The sequence below is a fragment of the Drosophila persimilis genome, unplaced genomic scaffold (genome assembly GCF_003286085.1).
Source record: "Drosophila persimilis strain 14011-0111.01,24,50 unplaced genomic scaffold, DperRS2 tig00000579-arrow-pilon, whole genome shotgun sequence".
Taxonomy (NCBI): Eukaryota; Metazoa; Arthropoda; class Insecta; order Diptera; family Drosophilidae; genus Drosophila; species Drosophila persimilis.
The window spans coordinates 371,331-392,056 of NW_020825322.1; the positions used below are offsets into that span (position 1 = coordinate 371,331).

Genomic DNA, 20,726 nt, shown 5'->3' on the forward strand with positions numbered 1-20,726 from the left:
TGCCATTGGCGTTGCATCATGCGGCACGCAATTTCCACTTGACCTTGACGGCACTGCCTTCCCCCATCCAAAGAGAGAGTGGTGCCCCCTAGTGTGGTGTCTTCTAGTGTATTCTCCTCCCACCCCTCGCATGACATCACTCCCCATGAAATCGATAAAAGGTTTCCTCCTCAAACAAAAAACCAGCAGACGACAGATGACAGCCGACAGACGATAGACGAAAATCGGGAGACGACAGAATGACAGTCGACAGGCCGTCGCGGAAAAGAGACATCAATGATAATTATAATAAGTTGAGCCCCCTGTTTCCTCCGCGTTTCCCCCTTCATAATCAGATCCAACAACGACAAGACAACGACCGTCACACACACCTCTCCCCCATCCCCCAGCTGATGCTCGCTTGCTGCAAAAGGGGCGGGGGCTGGACGCCTCTTTCCGCCGTTTCTTATCTCTGTGTACCTTCTCCGTCTCTCGTCTTATCTCTTAGCGACGATTCATCGTAGTAGAGCGAGTAGAGAGTTTCCTGACCCCCCGCAAAAACCAAAAAAAAAAAAAGAAACCACAACAACACCAAAGAAAAAACAAACAAAAAACCAAAGACGAAAGCCGAAAGACTGAAAATAGAACAGAAAATTGTACAACAATAAATATAGGGCACTGCAATCGTGATTTTTCGAATCCGGAGACACCCTAGAATGGAGAGATGTTTGGACGGCATCGATACCCCATAATCGAGAGATGTTTGGACGGCATAGATACCCTATAATAAAGATTTATAGATGCGACGGGGGTGTGCGATGAAACGACACCCTTCGATCGAGACATTTAGACGCGGATACATCCTGAAATCGGGATCTTGGAATGGGATGCGTTCCTAAAGTCAAGAGTTCTTAAAGGGAAGACGATCCATAACCGAAACATTCTTTTGGTATTTTTTCGGGCATATTTCTGATCATTGTAGTACTCCTTCTTATATTAGTATTTAATCGTTTTTATTTTCGTTTATGGTTTTTTTCGGTTTTATAGTTCATTTCTTATTATGTATATAGTATTTTTATAGTATTTTTTGTAGTTTATAGTATTTTTTGTATTTTTCTAGTATTTTAGTTTTTTTTGTATTTTAAATTTTGTAGTGTGTTTTAGTATTTTTATGGTATTTTCAGATATTTTCCTTTATTTTTATGGTATTTTCTTAAACACATTTTTTGGTATATTGTTTTTTTTTTAAGTATTTTTATGGTATTTGTTAAGTTTTCATATTTTTTGTATAGCTCTACTTCTCTACTTCTAATATAACCTTGGAATTTTATAGTATTTTCTGATTTTTCTGGTATTTTTTCTATGGTATATTCTATAGTTTGTTTTTAGTTACTTTGGGCCTTATTATATTATTATTATTATATTTAACTGCACATTCCCCCTACCCCTCTACCCTCTACCCCCTGAGCCCCACAGTATTAGCCTGTGCCCTACTGCCCCTCTCGCTTCTGCCCCACTGCCCAGCAACGGTGGTCGACAACCCTCCTCCCATCAGAACACAGGGGCGGAGTCGCCGGCCGAAGGGGAACGTCTCTTCGAGATTGTAAGTTTCTTGTAGACGGGACCTTGGCCAAAGCCCCTCTACCATTTCTCCCAAAGATTCGACTTTAATCGTGGGTTTTTGACCGGGGGAGACCTCCCACAATCGAATCGAAATCTATAATACCGCGAACCCCCCAAACCGCAATCGCAAATGCCCTCCCTCTCTCTTGAGTACAGAAAATAAATAGCCTAAATAGAAGCCTATATTCATGTATATATATATATATAGAAAGCCTATATTGCCTATTGCCTGTATCTCTATCTCTATACTGCTATAAAACGATTGCATTTGCAGTCTCTGTACTGTACTGTGCTCTGTGCTCTGTGCTCTGTGCTGTTTGAGGCCTCTCCACTTGAGATTTGCAGTATTTTTTGTTTTATCAGCAGCGGCGCCACTCGAAAGCTGATTAAAAAATATACCCCACAAGTGTTGCCCCCAATCGCCCCGCCCTCGTGTGTCCATCCATCCACCACTCGAATTAAAGTCAATAAAAAGTTCAGTGATTTTTTGAAGGGAGCGAAAAATGCGAAGGAATATTCCTATCTTTATTTCGATTAATTCCTGAGAATCCGCTGTCATTCGCCACTGGAGGTGCCTCCTGCGGCACGGCATTTGCATGCCACATCGGAGGGTGGGGAGAGACAATCTAATTTCCGTCGCAGTTCCTGTTCCTGTTTGGCCTTTCCAAAGGGTCAAAAGGGGGTTCCTGTAGGAGTTCGAAGGATGGAAAGGGAGCACCTAATGGGTTCCAGGGGTCAGAAAGGAGCTCCTGTTGGGTCCCAGACTGCAAAAGGGGGGCGGTTCCTGTAGGTTCCAAGGGTCAAATTGTAATTCCTTTAGAGGTTCCAAGGGGTCAAAGAGTTCACTGACTCCAGCCCCCAATCGATCAAGGGAGTCCGAGACACATGCAGACTTCTCCACAGCACTCATTATTTTTCATAGAAGTCTCATCCCCAAGGTGCAATTACGCCTGAGCGAAAGGATATTTTTTATCCAGAAAATTCATTCAAATTTCCTTTAAATACCATAAAAATAGCACATAAAAATCAAACAGAAAAGCCATAAAATACAAAAAGAAAAAATTTCACATACTATACAACAAAAGTCACCATTAAATACCAGAAAATACCAGAAAAATACCACAAAATACCAGAAAAATAAATAAAGCAAATTAACTGATTTTAACTGCTTTTTAGGTAAAATTTTAACTTTTTTTTTAATTTTGAACCAAAGTGAAATTTCCCCTAAGCGAAGGGATACATTCGTTACGGATCCTTTAATTCCAGGATTTCAGAGTTTACTCTGAGAAAACCATCCATAAATTCCACAAGCAAAACAAAAATCTGATTCGATTTATTGAATCAAGAGTAAACAATACTAAATAAATTATCTTTTAGCTTATTTTCAAGTGGAAATCAATTATCATTTCGTGTGGCAGGGGGGCCCCCCAAGAAATTAAGTTCGGAATTAAGTTATCTTTGTTTTTTGTTTACCTTTTTGATGAAATTTATTAAATGAATTATGGCGGAAACATTGAGTACGAGAAGTAAACTACATAAATATGAAACCATGATTCCCTGGGGGTATTACTTCTATTCAATGATTTTCTGTATAGAATCAATATCATAATTAAGCCCATCACCCAAGAAACATCCAATTTCTATGCGATTACAGACCCCAGAATGGCGTGTCTTTCATCTTTCATCTTATTGGACACCCCAACAGCACATGTGTGAAACATCTGAGGGACCCGCGCGGCGTGCCGAACCGGGGCCGTCTTTCGCGCCTGTCTGTCACGCAAATAATGAGAGCAATACGAAAACAATACAAGAAATACAAGAAAGAAAAGGGGCAACAAAAAAAAAAACGACCCCACCAGAGAGACTCTAAACATTTAAAAAAAATATATATAAAAAATAAATGAAAATATACTATAAATAGATCTACGTTCTATGGAAAACTATTGTTTGCTTTTTGTGTGGGACGTTGGAACGTGCACCCTGTGGAAGGGGTGGAGGGGGGTGGGGGCGAATCGAATCTTGGGAATCAAAACTTATTTGTTAATCAATCAATTTGTATGTGTCGTCAAATGTTGTCTTGTCCGTCAACGCGCAATGATTCTTCCACTTAATTGTTTCCCATTTTGGACGGATCGTTAAATGTCTCTATAAAAAGTACGGGGGATTATCATATGATCTCTTCCACCGCCTTCTCCTCCGACTCTTCCTCGACTACTGCCTGCTGCTTCCCTCTTCCCCGCTCCACTTGAATTTTTTTCGGTTTAGAATTTTCGTTATCTTTGCAGAAAATAAGAGATATCAACAAATTTTTAATTCAAATTGGATGGTGGGTTGTGACGAGGTTAGGGGGGAGGAGGGTAGGGGATGGAAGGGGTCGGAGGGAAGATAGCTATAAAGAGACTTTGGAATGGATTAGTCATAGCTTGAAAAATGCCGGTTGTTCATGGCAAACATTGGGGGGTAAAAATATTATCGTGGATGTACCAGAAATATACCAAATTATATAAGATACATACATATATACGAAATATATGGCAAAAGTAAACCAAATATAAAGAAGAAATATACCAGAATATACTAAAAGAATACCAAAATACCAAGATTATACTGAAGATATATCAAAAAATTTCAATTTGAGTGAATAAAAAATATACCAAAGAGCAGACAAAAAGAAAATATCAAAGAGTAAACAAAAAAATATAACAAAGAATAAACCAAAAATATACCAAAGAATGAACCAAAAATATACCAAAGAATGAACCAAAAATATACCAAAGAATGAACAAACAATATACCAAAGAGTGAACCAAAAAAAAATACCAAAGAGTGAACAAAAAAAAATACTAAAGAGGGAACAAAAAATATACCAAAGAGTGAACCAAAAATAATACCAAAGTACATATTATTTTCAGTATTTTTTTTAAGTTTATCTTGAGATATGTATGTATCTTGTGATCCAATTTACATTTTGATGCATGGAAAATCCTTCCATTTCTGTAAGGCATCCCTCTCTCACTCTCCCTCTCTTTCCTTTCCCATGCGTTTCAGCGGCTGTTACATCGAGTGCTGACATTTGGCAAAACTAATCTCATTTATGCCCCCAAAAGTGTTGGCCAAACACAGAGGCAGAGGCAGAACTCAAGGGGAACGAATGCCTGACAGGTTCGAGTGTTGCCCCAGGGGGCAGTAAAGGCCAATGAAGGGCAATGAAGAGGCAAAAGAACTGCTCAAGAGCGTGAACAGTAGGGAGGCACTGGCACCACTCGAGTGGAGGCGCCGCCGCCACTCCATTCATTCATGGGGTAAATACAGAAAGTGTGTGATAATTGTGTTTGGTCAGTCATCAGTCCATCAAATGGGAATGAAGAGGAGGAGCTTGAAGAGACTTTGCCACACTTTGAAGCAACTAATTGCAGGTCTGGTCTTCTCCTCCTTTAACCATTCGACAGAGTGTGTGTGTGTCTATTCCACTGTCAAAAGCCTGTCAGTCACTCCTCCATCTCCCTCTGTCTCTCTCTCTCTCTCTACTCTCCACACATCTCTATCGTTTGTTGCATGCATGATTGATGGCATTGATTGATCGATGCTGCTCGAAGCAAAAGCAATGCCTGATCATTGGCATGTCGATCAAATTAGCAATTAGATAAACATTCGAAACAATAAATAAATACAAAAAAAAACAGAGCGAGAGCGGGAGCGGGCCTACAACGCGCTACCAAACGGCTTATGACTTTGTTATGAAATTAAATTGCAAATTAAAATTATAATTAAATTGTTTAACAACAAGAACGAGCGGCAGAGCACGGGTTAACAATGTTTTTGTGGATACTCTTCTAACCGATGATGGAATACGAATTAATACACAATATAAGCAATAAAAATATATAGCTATGGGGGGCATCCTCCCCCATTCATTGGGGGTTAGAGAGGATTAGTTAGAGGATTTTCGTCAGATCTTGGAGCATTTGTGAGGTAGAAACAACCCAATAGAGATATTCATATAAAATTATGTATAATTAATTGATAATTTGCATGTGTAATCCAAATCCATTATTCTACAATTTCCTTTCTTTAATGCCTTGGAATTTTCTTTCACTCTTTTTTTTCCTTAACTGCTGTATTCTTTGTTTTTTTTTTAGTCAAATCCTTTACTTCCAAAGAGCATCAAAGGTTCGACGTTTTCGCCTTTTTTTGCTCTATAAATTTTCAACATGTCTGAGCACCAAAGCACACCATCGGACAGACAAAACCGACACGAAACGGAGGCGTCGCAACGATTTGGCTTGAATTTCGAACAAATTTGTTACGCGTGCGCCGCGTCGGCTTTGAAATTAGCTGCGGAATCTACGCTGCTGCCGCTGCTGCTGCTGCTTTTTCTCTGCTACACCTCTGCTTTGAGATTTTACGACACCACTTCTCTTCGGCTTTGCTTTTACTCTGCTCCAGCTTTTGCTCTGCTCTCTGTTATCCCCTCTCTCCTTTTATCCTACACATGTGATGAACGGGCTCTAGTCTTCATCTATCGACTCTCCACCAACCGACTCGCAAGAGGGGTCTCGGGTCTCCAGTGCTCTTCGCACTTTGCCGATAGCTCTGGCGCTGCCGCTGCTCTCCCATTTATCGCCTGCTACTCTCCACTCCACACTCTACAAAAGCAAGGAGCATGTGTGCCTGTGTGAAATGAGATTGTATACATGCACAGCCGCTGCATCGTTTACAACCAGCTTTAAGCTGTTTCCTCTCTCTCTCTCTTTGCCTGCAACTCTCCACTGCAATACACTCCTCGCCTCTTCAAGCCTCTCGTCTGCTGACCGCTCCTCTCCCAGCCACGCTTCTCATCTCCTCTCCTCAGCCAAGCCACTCTTCTCCTCACCATCTCCCTCCGCCACCCTAACACTCGCAGAAAATTAAATCAATGCGCGCGCTTTTGGTGTAAGTAGCTTTGTTTTATTTTGTTGCTTTTTTTTGTTTCTTTTTTTCGCTTCGAATACGATCAATGCCTGCGATGTGCTTGTTGTTGTTGTAGCCACGGAGTATCTCACTTTTAGTTTCAACGCCGCGGCGTCAAGCTGCTGTTTGAGCCATTTACACAGTTGTTGCTGTTTGGTCTGTTCGTCCGCCCCTCTGTCCATCTGTCCACTCGCCCCCCGTCTGGCGGGGCGGCCGGCACGTTTTTGTCAGGGTTGCCAGCGTGAGTTCATTTTAATTGCCAGCACCAGCAGCAGCACACATTCCACAGTAGTCCGACGGACGAGACGCGACGCGAAACAGAGACAGGGACAGACGGACACACAGATAGAAGTACGATTACGAGTCACTGCAGTGCCACCACCACAGAGGCTGCAACTTCGTCTAAAAGGAGCTTGGCTGCAATCATTTGGGGTGGGAAGGGAGGGGGGTTTGGGGTCAAATTGGAATTCCTGGCAATAGATTTGATTGACTACCAGTTAAATACTCCTCAAAGTCCCATAAAAGGAGGGGCCCCGTCAAGTCTCATTTGCCTGAAAAGTTCATTCAACTTTTTTTCGTACTTGGAAAACAAATTTAAAAATTAACGAACAATTATGCCTTTAACAATTAGTTTTGAATAGGCATGTGGAGCCATGTGAGGTTAAGGGTTAAACATTAGCAGAAAAAGATGTCCCAAATTAAAAAGAAATGATATTCCAAAGAGAATGCATAAAACTATATAACGGGAACGGGAAGAAGCGGCAAGGCCCGCGGCTCTACCTGGCACTGGCAATCGAGAATACCAGACCATCAGCACCAGCATCAGAGGCAGAGACAGAAGAAGACCTTCTTTCTGCTCTACTTTTGGCCAGAAAATCTCACTGTCTTGGTGACTAGACAGCACGAATGAGCCTCAAAGAAGGGGATCAACCAATACGAGAGAGACATTTGCAGGGAGTTTTCCAGCTAAATAAATATACATGAGGGGATATACCATATCTAGGGATACTTCTGGTCAAAGTTTGGAGGGATACTCGACCGATTCTCCATAGAAATTTCATCGCTCCTAACCCCAGAACTCCCCACAGAATTAAAATCTAGTATTTTCACAAGCTTTTGGCGCTTTTTTCGACATTTTGCATATTTGAGTGTCAAAGAAAACAGGTTCTTTTACTGCAGTTTTAATGCCACAACAGACATACAGAAGTTGCAATGCCACGGTGTGTGAAGGTGGGGGGTTATGGCCACAATCGGTGGCAAATACATCAATGTATTTGGGTCGCAAATGGCAATTCTCTCAGGGAGAAAATTGATTTCTAATTAAAATTAAAAAAAAGCATTTTGCATGTGCAAATTTTCTCACACGTGCCCGTGCCGCACCCTAAAGGCAAGGTCTCCCCGTCTCTCTCTCTCTCTCTCTCTCTCTTCATGTGTCACCTTTGCATGCCTCATGCCTCATGCCCCGTCGTATGTCGTATCTCTCGTTAGCCATTTGTGGGTCAAGAGTGACATTTGTGTTAACGTCTTTGGCTTTGCCTTTTTGGCCTTTTTTCTGCTATTTGTGGTTGGAGGTGGAGGTGGAACCCTCCCCCACATCCTTCTCCTCTGGTGCCCTGATTATCGAGAAAACAGGTGGGGGTGCGACACACACACACACACATACACTGCTGTAATTTTTTGCTTCTTTTGGATTATTAAACGCTTGTCCCACATATCCCGCATCGCCCAATCGAATGGGGGAATCGCACACGCCCCCATCCATATTCCACTTTCAAGCGCCAATTAGTGGCATGTAGGCGCTAAAATTAATTTGTTTGCCGCCAAATGTGGCACAGCAGCCAGCAAAATGTATACAAAATAGCGGAGATCTACAGATCTACACAAACGGAACAGAAATGGAGGATTTTCGGAGGGGGGAAATAGATCGGAAATGTGGCTTAAACTGCCACTTGGGTGTGAAACACCCATTCATCGTTCACCGTTTAAAAGATCGTTGAAATACGTTTAAAAAACTAATTTACAAAGTCTTCAAAGATCGTGATAAAAGAGTTTTAACGAAGAGAGGAAATACCCTCCAGCAAATTGCACTTAATTAAATGGTTAACCATTGATTAGTGGTAGGAGAAATGAAGAGAAACAGAACGAACATAGGGGTGGGGACGGGGAGGGGGAAGGGAGAGAGCAGGATTGTGCAAAGCTCGCGTGAAATTAAATGACAGATAAACATCAACAACAAAGTGCGATTTCTCTTCTTCCCGGCGCCCGCATTGTTGTTGTTGCTGCTGCTGAGAGACCAAACCGAAGCTCACGTAAAATAAAACGAAACGGTGTCGTCCCGTTTGCCGACGCGAACGATCAAGTCTGCCGAGAGGGACTGCTATGCATGCGCTTGCATTGCTGCGAGAGAGCCACCGATGGAATTGGAGAGAGCGATAGCAAGAGGGAGAGATCAATGGGAATGAATTGCAAGTGTGTGCAATGCGTGTGCTTAGGTAAAGCGGAGCCAGTCCTCCCGTTTCGTGGGTGGTTTACAAAAAGAAAAAAAAACAAGAACGAAGTGGGACTGCGCAGCGCTCGCGGCGTATGGAAAAACAGAATCACTCGCTCTCTCTCTCTATCTTTGACAAATGGATGATGGGCACATATGCACACAATGAATATCCTTCTATTCCTTCCAAAGCGCTCTCCTTCTCCTTGTACTTTCTATATCCACAATGAATATTCTTCTATTCTTCAAACTTTTTTACTCTTCCTAAGAGATCAAAGCTGCCTCTCTCTCTCTCTCTCTCTTTTCATAGAGTAGCTGTAGTGTATCCTACTGTTCGTCTTTCCCCTTTACCCCTGTGTGTGTGTGTGTGTTTGTGTTATTTGTATTATTTTCAAACAAATGAACAAATTCTTTTGTTGCGAGCAAAATATGCGTTTTGGTTGACGGAGGTGGGGGTGACATAAAAATACAGGTGACAGGTTGCTGCCGCAGCCGCAGGAACGTACGTGACATGCATGCAAATGCATTATGCACATGCCCCTACATGTCGCACCTTGCGCGCTTCAAAGCTTCTTGCGATAACAAAAACTGTTGAAACTGAATGAAAGAATCACTTAAGGCGTTACAATTTTCGCTTGATTTCCTCCCCTCCCCACCCACACAGTAGTGAAAGAAAATCAGGTTTAATGTGGGAGATACCCTTGTTTTACATTTTCATTTAGAAATGTTTTTTGCCATGGAAAATGGTGTGAAAAAATTAGAAATGGATTTCATGGAATTATTGGAAGATCTAATTTTTCTTGATATTTTTTTTCCTTTTTTTACCACATTTAGTACTTTCTTTCCCTTGGTTTTTGCCTTAAATTTAGCTGCATTTTTCCATAATATTTGAATACTATTTCATATCATGCCCGAAATATAATTTGTAATAGACTACAAGATTCAACGATTTGCAACGCTGTGGCAGTGAAACACTGTGCCTGTGGTTGGGGGCCCTTCTGCTTCTGTTGCGGTGGTGCTGCCTGTTAGTGCCGTTGTTGACACGCTCTAGAGTGTCGTCTCTGAACCCAAGAGCATCCCATCCATCCATACGTATCATCTGCTTCATCTTCATCATCGTGGCGTTGCATCATTGCGTTGCAAACTGCGAGTAGGGGGAGGAGTAAGAGGAGGCAAAGTGCATTCTAATGAAAGTTCAATGAACTGTGAACCACACAATTCTCTCATTCTGTTCGCCCATGTGGATGCTCGGTCCTTCACTGATGCAGCTGCCCCCTCCTCCTCCCCTGGCGCTGCTGCTGCTGCTGCCTCCACATATGTTGCACGCACATTGCAAATTAACACAAAGCTGCGTTGTGCTCCCCCTCCGACGACTCTTTCGCTTGCGTTTCAGCAAAAAATTCATTTCTTATACGTATGCATGTAGATCTTTCAATGCCACAATAGGTGTGGAAAAATATCTTTCAAAATTAATTTAACTAATTAATTTGTTAAAAAAAAACCTCTAAAATATGAAAATATTTGCGGCAGAAAGAAGGTTGTTGATCTAATCGTTACATTTCCCATTCGTTACTCGCTACTCGAACTAGTTGGGTAATGACACTCGCTACGATATACTCGATACATTTCACACTCGTTACTTTCCACATACCACTCGTTATATGCAACTTGTACCCCACTCATTACATAACATGGCTCAAATCTTTACTCGTTACTTTTCGCTATTAGCAACTCTTTAAGTACGACCTCTAAAATGTGCACTCGTTACATACCATTTTTTGTTCATGTTCCCCACTTGTTATGTACACTCTCCAAGCTCCTACATGCCACTTCATGCCACACTCGTTACATGTGCTACACTCGTTATGTATGTCACTCACGTCACGTGATGGCTGGCCCTAATGAATATCCTTGAACTCGGAAAGAGTGAAAACACTTTCGGGGGCGACCTTTTGGTGTAAACAATAAAAATGGAATAAATGAAATATTTATGCACTTAAGAGCCACACAACAAAAACAGCAACAACAACAATAATAATATAATAGCCATAAAACCAAAGCCACACACGAGAGAAATGCAACCGAGAAGAGGCAATGCCACATGCCACTGACAACAAGAGGCAAGAGGCAGCAGCAGCAGTGGCAGAAGGCGGGAGGTGGCTAGCGCATTGTTTCGTGTGAAAAAGAAGGCCAAAGAGTAGGCAGAGGGCCAATGCACCAGCCACTGGTGGAAAGATACTCCTCTCTTCGTAGATTTCAGGGAACCATAGGAAAGCAAAAGAGAAAGAGTGTGAGATCCACAAAAGGTGCCAAAAATAAAGAAGTTCCCCTAAGCGAAAGGACACACTATTCCAATAAGAGAATATACACTGTCTGGTCTGTAGGTCCCAATGCAATGGGATCTCCAATATTTGTCGTACACCAAAATGTGTGACTCTGTCAGACAGACAGACAGAGAGAGAGAGAGAGAGAGAGAGAGAGAGAGAGAGAGAGAGAGAGAGAGAGAGAGAGAGAGAGAGAGAGAGAGAGAGAGAGAGGAAGAGACAACGCGCGACTCATTCCCCCTTTCAAAAAATATTCTATCAATTGCAAAATAAAAAAAATAAACAAAGGGCCCGCATAATTCGAAGTCGGGACGACAAAAAGCTTCCCAAGGACAGGGGACAGAGAGCCGCCCTTGGAGCAGAGAACGAGAGGAGGGGCAGAGGCAGTCAGACAGACAGAAGAAGAAGGGGCACACAACATTCCTGCAAAGGCAACAGAGTTCCACAGAAAGTGTTATTTCTTTCCCATGGGATTGTAACAGATTTAACAGAAAACACCTTAAATATTATTAATATTTCAAGCCCAAAGATTTACCCAAAAAATAAATAAACATTTTTCAATTAGGTTACTGCAAATTTCCTTTGATTAAAGACATTGGAAACGCGGGGATTCACATAGAAACAATAAATTTACCATAATTTAACCTAACTAATATTTAAACACACATTCCCACATCTATAGAGGTTAGTTTTTAATGGTTTTTGTTAGGTCTTAGAAACAAATCGTACAGATTTCATCCAAAAATTCGAATCACAGTTCGGTTCAAAGAATTTCCTTAGAATTCCCTGACAGAATTCCGATTCTTGTAGTTTCTATTATTTATACACCAAAGAACTCAAGTTTTCTCTGTACAGAACTATAGATTAGCCTTGGAATTCTTTTGAGGAATTCAATTTCCATAGATTTCCATAATTTTCGAAAAATTTTCTTTACATTCCCTTTGTTTTATATAAATGTAATACAAAACGCCTGTTCATCCTTAGAATACCATAGATTTCCCTTAAGAAACTCCGATTTCTTTAGAACTTTTTACCAGTTCTTGTTTTTTCATAAGTTTTCCACTCGATTTCCTTCATTTTAAATGCAATTTGCATGGAAAACATCTACAATATTCTGTGCCCAAAAATGTTCTTCTGTTTAAGAGCTTCTTTTTTGTAAATATTATTAAAAAAAAAAAAACAGGAACCGGTGTGTGTCGTGGCCTCCCCTCTGGCATATAAAAATGCAGAAAAAACGGAAGCTGTGGGGGGAAAATATTCCCTCATGAAGTGGAAAAACTTACCCGTGCAACAACAGAAAAAAAGAGCAACAAATGTGCTACAGAAAATGCTGCAATGAAAGTTTCGGTGTTTGGGAATTTCCTTTTCCTTTTTTGGGGTTTTCCTTCCGTCCTTTTTAGCTGTTTCCCGATGCTGCTGAAATAGAAGGGGGTGGGGGTACGGAAAGAAAGAAAGAAAAAAAGATGAGCAAAAGATAAACTGGAATGCAGTGGCGGTAGAGATGTAGTTTTTGGTGTTGTTGCAGGTGGCTTTTCTCTGCATTTTCTTTGGTTTTCGGTTATCTAACGGTTAGCCCTTTTGGGCCGGGCACCGAAAAGGTTGCCGGTTGACATTTTCTTTTTTTTTTTTTTTGCAAGAGGAAGAAAGACGCAAAGAGAGACAGAGAGAGGGAATGCAAGGAAGCGGAAGCATAACGGTGTTGCCACTCAGCTGCTGGCTGCCTGCTTGCCCTGCCAAATAACGTTATTGATTTTTTTTTTTTTTGTTTTTGCTGCTGTTTTTTGCGGCTTCTGTTTTTGTTTTCGCTTTTAGTTTCCGTCTTTTTGCTGGTGTGTGCGTGTGTGTGTGTATTTTCTACTGTTTTTGGTGGTTCTTTCTGTGTCTCACTCTTCCTTCTATTCTGCTTCTTCTCCGTCTCTTCCTGCTGCTGCTTCTTCTCCTTCTCTTCCTGCTATTGCTGCTTCTTCTTCCTTCTCGTCTCTCCTCTTCTGTCTCTCTTCCTCCTTTCGGTGTCTCTGCTTCTTCTCCCCCTCTTCCTGCTGTAAGCCCAAAAAAAAGGCGTGTAGCAAGAGCCAACGCAACGTCTAAGCGCATCCCATAGACAACACACACACACAGACACACAAGCACACAACGCAGACGACATGCGGCAACACGCACACATAAGAGCGACAGAGACAGCGAGAGTGAGAACAAGAAGAACCAAAAAAGACAAAAACTAAAAAAACAAAACCAAAAGCCAAAAGCAAAAAACGAGTTAAGACGCAGACAACCCAAAGACAATGCGTCCAGCAGCACACAGCAGATAAAAGCCGCAGCCAACGTTTTCCTATCGGACTGCATTTTCATGCCCCAACATTTTTTGGATGTCTTTTTTTTTTAGTTTAATTACTTTTTCTTTAGAGCTGCTGTTGTTTCTTATTTTCCTTCCTCAAAGGCGCGCGCGCAATTTATTTTGTTTTTAAGAAACACAAAAAAACCGTTTTTACACACACTTTTCTTGGCAAACTGCAAAGAGGGGAAAACACCGAAAAAAAAGTGTTAATAGTCGAGAGTTTCGAATTAGTCGCGTGCCGACGAATAGATTTTCAAAAAAAAAGGGCTTTTCTTTTATCCACTCTTGGTGCTTTCAGCTATACTCGAGATTTGTTTGTTCTTAACGCAAATGCGTCCGACGATTAGCGACAGCGAGATTTCGCAAACAAAACAAACGCTCACGTTTTAAATGAATACGAAGCGACCAGTGTGACCGCGGATTTATCGTTAAAACATACCGTCCGACTCACAGAAATACACCAAAATATACCGTCTCATTTAAAAAATATACCGTAAATATACTGACGAATTGAAGATCTATTTTACATATTCCTCAATGTTGATATTCCGTTGAATATTACTAGCTAGATAGAACATTTAGCCATGCCCAAATAATTTTATGCAATTAATGAACCTATTTTCTAATTGACTGGCTTATTTTAAACACTTGCTTTTATTGCATTTTACGTGAAAAGAGGGTTTTCTGTTACGTTTTATTTGTTTAACCTTTTTCGCTAAAACCTTTTCTAGACAAAATCCCGTAAAAGCAAGTATTTGAAATAAGCCAGTCAAGTAGAAAATTGATTCATTAATCGGATAAAATTATGTGGGCAGGGCAGAAAGCTCTATCTAGGTAGTAGTTTTCGACGGAATATCAAAAACGGGGAATATGTATAATATAACTTGAATTCGTCAGTATATTTCGGTATATTTCTGACGTCGGACGGTATATTTTATCGATAACTCGCATTTGTTGTTGCAAAAGCTCCGCGTCCGCTCCGCTCAGCCCTGTAATATTTGCTCTTAATTTTTGATTGTTTTTTGTGATGTGGAAATGAAACGAATTTGCGACAGCAATTGACACACAACTAAAGTGGAAACGCAGAAGCAGCAGCTGCTCTGCCTCCGTCATGCCACAGCGCTGCCAGTGCCAGTGAGAGAGTGAGAGAGAGAGCCCCCAAAAGTGAAAACGTTCTGGAAAATCAGGCGAATCGAAGAGCAGAAAAGACAGCAGTGCAATGTCAACAGAAAGCAATACGCCCGTGGATCCGCGTGTCCAGGTATGTGGGTGGGTGGGTGGTTGTTTGTGTGGGTGTTAGGACTGTGCTAGAAGCACTGATGAGACGACATCTCCCCTCCTTCCGAAACTCTTCCCACAGATCGAACTGGAGAAATTGAATTCTGCAACGGACAACATCAATCGATTCGAAGTGGAGCTCGATGTGAGTGTTTTTCTTTTTGTTTGGCATATTGATTTTTCACTCATTCACTCCCTTCTTATTGTGTGTGCCCCAAAAGGAGTCCAAGTGCGAGTTCAAGCGTCTGCTGGCGGAGAGCGTGGTGCGCATCAAAGCGGCCGCCCACAAGCTGGGAAATTCGATTGATGCCGCCAAACCGTACTACGAGTCGCGCATCTATGCCGCACAGCTGGCGAAGGAGACGCAACAGTCTGCGGCCAATCACGAGAAGGCCAAATCCATTCATGCCACCGCCAAGGAGATGGTATACTTGGCCGAGCAGGGACTCGGCGAGAAGTCAACATTGGATACGGCCTGCCAGGAGATGCTCAGCCATGCTGCCAGTAAAGTGAATCAATCGCAGCTGGAGGTCACCGACACACGGAATGCACTGAAAATGTGCCAGCTGAAGCTGGAGGTGGCCAACAATCGGGTGAACAAGCTGCAGGGACAGCTCAAGCAGGCGCTACGTGCATCCAGGTACACTTCTGGCTCTATAGATGGTGCAGGATCTATACATATCTATGGGATAGAACTATACGAATTTTGGGAGCTTTTGTTTCTTGGTTTATATGATTATATTTTATATAGCTTTTTATAGTGAAAACTTTAGTTTCTTTAGTTTTATAATACTTGAATTATGATACACTTAATATGTAGTTATCGAGTCATCGAAAATAATCGATTTCGAATTTTGCTTATGTCTGTGGTCTGTTTTTAATGATTATAAAGCCATATACCGATTGATATGTAGAAATGGAAGTGTAATACGTATTGAGACTGATCTATCGAACTCTTGGTAGTCATCGATAATTATCGATTAAGAGCTGTTGTCTGTTTTTAATGGATATGGATTCTTTTAACGATTAACACATAAATATAGATGTAATTTTGATAGAAAGAGATCTATGGATCATATTGAAAGATCATATTGAGTTTGGTGGATTTTCTTGGTTATCCTTTTGGCTACATTCTTATTTTTTCTTGCTCTTTTCTTTTTATTTCTTTTTCCTTTCTTCTTCTGTTTTTGGATTTCTCCTATGCTTTTCCTATACGTTTTTCCGTTTCCTTTTAGATTGCAGCTCAAGCGCAATTTACTTTTGTTGAGATACTTTAGCATTATGCACGCCCTGCACTGTACCTTGTGTTCGTGAGTATGCCTCACCCGCCCACAAGCACTAATGCGGGGCATGCCCCCTCCCCAAACGCTACTCGTTCTTGTTCCTCCCGCATCCCGCAGGCCCTACTACGAGACGCGTGCGAACTACAACGGACTGCTGAAGGCCCAGAAGCTGCGGGTCAACGAGCTGGAGGCAAAGGTCAGCGCCGCCAAGCTCACCTACAACGAGGCCTTGAAGAATCTCGAACAGATCTCCGAGGACATCCACCGGCAGCGACAGCAGCGCAACAATCTCCTCAACTACGAGGCCATGCTACGGCAGGTGGACGCTGTGGATGCTCTGTCTGGCGGTGGAATGCAGAGTGCCAGGGGCAGAGACAGAGACAGGGACGATGACCATGATGCTGAGGTGGATCTGGAGGAGGAGGAGGACTATCTGCGTATGCCCGATCGTCTGGGCAGTGCGGGCAGTCCGCCGCGTCAGTGTTTGAGCGATCCGCACGATTGTCCCCATTTGCTGACGGACTTTGAGGCGGTGCTGACGTTCCCCCAGAAGCTGGCTGGCGGTATGCACAAATCGGCCAGCACCAGCGCAACGGATGGCGACACCAATCTGTTCTCGGTGCAGGCCCAGGGACTCCATGCTCCCTACGAGGTGAAGCAGCGATCAGAGTCCGGCAGCGGTTCCCTGGGTGGATCGGCCTCGGCATCGGCCTCAGCATCGGTCTCGGGGGCACCGGGCGACAACGACATTGAGCAGTGGACGGAGATCCGGTTGTCCCACTCGGACAGCACCAGTTCCAGCTACTCGAATCAATCGCTGCTGGATCAGCACGGCCTGGAGGGTGCCGGTGGCTGCGGCAGTGGTGGCGGCGGCGGCGGCGGCCTGGGATATGGCCTGAACCGTGGCGGCGGCTACGATCCGGATGTTCTGTCCCAGCACTCGGGATCGTCCTCGGATGAGCCCAAGCGGAAGGTGACCTGCACCACGATATTCCAGGACGACGGCAGCCACTCCGCCAGCGGCGGTGGTCAGCAGATGAGCCGCAAGCAGAGCCTCAGCCAGTGGCTGTCCCGCTCGAACAGCTTCAAGAGCAGCGGCCGGAGGCAGAGCTTGGATCTGTTGATCGATGCGGGGGACAAGGTGAAGGATGCGTTTAGCTACGGTTTTCAGAAGGTGGGCCGCAGTCTGGAGAGGCGCAACAGCGAATCGGAGATGGCCGCCACCGAGGGCGGCGGGGCCGAGGCAGAGGCGCTGCTGGGTACAACGACGACGGTGACGGCAATGTCATCCTCGGGCAGTGCGGGAGGAGGCGGAGGCAGCACTAGTGGCGGCGTCGTCAGCAGCGGCGGCGGACCTGGTGACTTTTTCCTCTTCAGCAGGTCAGTAGATGGTGTAGGGACGTCGGGCGGCAGTGGCAGTGCGAGCGGCAGTGGCGGGAGTGGCGGTGGCGGTGGCGGTGTCGGTGGCGGACGAGGCCTGCTAAACTCCCTGCAGAGCCGCCTGACGAAGCTCATTTGAACAGTAATTCTCAAATAATCAGAATATATCCGATTTACGATCCATCGAATCCATCGATGATCCATGAAATAAGCCATCGATGATTTTTATGCACCCATCTTATCCACCGAAAAACAACAGTTAAAAAAAAACAACCAACCAACAACAAAAAGTACAGCAATTAGAAACAACAAAATTAATTAATGAAACGACAAATTGGCTGCTTTGATTTGATCTCTCTCTCTCTCTCTCACGCTCTCTGCTTTTTGCTACCATTTGAAAAAAAAAAACAAAAAATATAAAAACACATTCTCCCAAGAACAAAATTAACCGCAACTACAACAATAAAGTACAACCTACAACAACAGCACGAACGCACACACGCTTAAAAAATAGAATAACCAAAAAACTTCCTCCCAACAACAATTGCAACAGCAGCAACAACAGCAAAAGTAATAATGTTCTGTATGTACTGCTCAAAAACTTAAAAGAGAGAAAAATTATTTGTATATGTTGTGTTTTTGCCCACCCCTCCCCTTACCCGTTATTTTTTCAGTTTCAACTCTCACCCGCATCCCATTGTACCCCTCCACCCCTCCGACCAAACGCACGTTTGTAATAGCTGTATGGCATTAGACTTTGATAAAAAAAAAGCTGCGAAGAGAGAGATATCATGACAGACAAAACGTAAAATTAGTGATCGTAGATCTTTGCTCCCAGCTCAACTGGAAAGCCAACTGGACGCATACATATGTATATCCATCTCTCTCGCTCTCACTGCATGCTTTTCGCCGGCAAAGTCCAATGCCAAACGGTACTCATAGGAGCAAAAGCTCCGTTGGCTCTCACACACTCACACAATATCTCGCGCTCTCATTGTCTGATCCTTAGTTTGTTTGCTGTAAATGTAATCGCTGTCACCACTATGCCTGCTGTCTTTTGAGCTAAGCGAGCCGCACCATACAATCAGACCGCTGTTTAATGTCTGCTACTCGTTTAGGCTATCTACACCTCTCTTTCTATCTGTCTGTCTCTGATGCTGCTTTAACACCCGCTCTTCATTTATGTGGAAAATCGCTCTCACCCACATTGCTCTTCTCCACCCCCCACTTTTATGCTACAAAAAAAAAAGAAAACCGTTTGCTATCCACTACACTCTACACTCTATCGTTCTCGCTCTCTCTCTCGCCTCAGCTCAGACTCTATTCTTCCTTGGTTGTTGTGTATTTGTTTTTCACGTAATCCGTTTGCCGTACAATACAATGATAACTTAATAAACCTAACTTTACAGATCGTCAGAGCCTAAAGAGTTACTATCCGATGAGCAGGTTGAGAATTTACTATTAAATCATTCGGTGGACGAGCACGGTGCTATAATAGTGGAAGAACTTAAGTCGCCAACAACTACAACAACAACAAGCATGCATCACACACACCAACAACAACAACAGCAGAAACAACATCATCAAGCGCTAAATGTGGTAGGAGCTTTGTTGTTCTAAGAAACGAAATGTTAGTGAGTCTCGCCGACAACGAGATACCTTTACTAGAGCACACAACAAACATACATACACACGCAAACAAGCACACACACACGAACACATATTAAATTATGGCAAAATTTTTACTCTATGAGTATTTTGGTGGGCTGGGCATCGACCCGCAAGAAACGAAAAGAAAACAATTAGTCAAAATGTAGTACATATCATCAATCCCAAAATCCAAACACATTTACATTACACGGACACACAAACTATGTTCTAATCCTAACAAAACAAAATGTGCAATAATTTTTGTGTGTTATTTAGAGGCATACGAAAAATAAGATGGTTACATTTTATGCTGTTTACAATAAGCAAATAACTAAAACGCTAGTCAAAAAACGAAATCAGTTACAAATGTTTTTAGTGTGTATTTAAACATTCAGCAGAAGCATAAACACAGCAAAAAAAAAAAAACCAAATGAAAACAGTAATACTTACAAATAATAATTGTACAAATAATGTTATTTGTGGCGTATGCAGAAAGCGGACTGGTAGCGACTTTCCTTTATCGAAAGATTTTAATTGTGAAATTGAAATTCTACATATAGTATGTATATTCTTGTATCTGTTTCTATATCCACTATTCCATTCATTTTCTGCCCACGCCACTGAATGTTACATACATAAATACAACATTTATTGATACCTGCATTACAATTATATATGAAGAGTATGTATTCTAAAAATCGATGTGCGTTTCATTCAAATGGGAGACGGTTATTTGAATTACCTGTTAAAAAATAACATTGATCGATACCTGCATACAAATTACATATACATACGTATGATAAATCAATGTATTTTTATTTCCTGGGCAGATTAACATGGTATTTACAATTTCATTTTTCTAAATAACTTTCAAACATAACTGTATAGTATAGCTTGACTACCGCTTCCAGTGCCACAGCATATCGATGCATCGCGCCTGACCATCGATATACCACCTGTCGTCCTCCACGGCCTCTGGGGTCAGCTTCAGGATGACAACTTTGGGTATTTTATATACTGTTTGATATAATTCGACGTCGAAATTGTGTTGAAGGTATTTATAAATTGCATCAATCTTTAAAATTAGCATTAGCAGTCGATAGTATCGATGACTGAACTTTTTTCTTCAAACGAGTCTTCTTCACCCTCTTGTCCAATGCTCCAATTTAGAACCCGTGTAGAAATGCCATTTAGAAATTGTTTTCGTAATCAGCATCGAGCTGCTGATCTTTGGTCGCTAAAATCTCCATTTTTTAAAAATGTCTCCAAAAAGTGGATTGCGAAGGTATTTCACACTGGCGCTTCCATGGGGCTTATATGAAAAAACGGCCAACAATTTTTCAAACGTACATATTTCCCCTTCAGGTGCCGCTTTTGGTAATTACATACAAATGTAGTTAATGTGTAGCCAATGTGTAGTTAACGTGTAGTTGTCA

At 42.4% G+C, this 20,726-nt stretch overlaps 2 protein-coding genes across 3 annotated transcripts in view; one reads left to right on the top strand and one right to left on the bottom strand.

Moving 5' to 3' along the window:
• LOC6598394 (Ca(2+)/calmodulin-responsive adenylate cyclase) overlaps positions 1–14,027 on the bottom strand; it is a 41,802-nt gene extending 27,775 nt beyond the window's left edge. The window contains exons 1-2 of the mRNA XM_026990557.1: positions 13,757–14,027; positions 12,648–12,780 (exon numbers count right to left, since the gene is read on the bottom strand). The gene's annotated coding sequence lies outside the window, so the exon portion shown is untranslated. The remainder of the gene's footprint in view (positions 1–12,647; positions 12,781–13,756) is intronic.
• Positions 14,028–14,689: 662 nt separating this feature from the next.
• LOC6598391 (SH3 domain-binding protein 5-like) lies at positions 14,690–19,968 on the top strand. Of its 2 annotated transcripts, XM_002023478.2 has the most exons (6): positions 14,690–14,960; positions 15,060–15,122; positions 15,199–15,617; positions 16,213–16,287; positions 16,378–17,640; positions 19,050–19,968. In XM_002023478.2, exons 1-6 carry the CDS (start codon positions 14,919–14,921, stop codon positions 19,258–19,260), a joined length of 2,073 nt encoding a protein of 690 aa, XP_002023514.2. In that variant the 5' UTR covers positions 14,690–14,918; the 3' UTR covers positions 19,261–19,968. The 2 variants fall into 2 exon arrangements, with proteins under 2 accessions (XP_002023514.2, XP_026846246.1); XM_026990445.1 differs by lacking the exon at positions 16,213–16,287 and having other exon boundaries at positions 14,691–14,960.
• Positions 19,969–20,726: the final 758 nt, after the last annotated feature.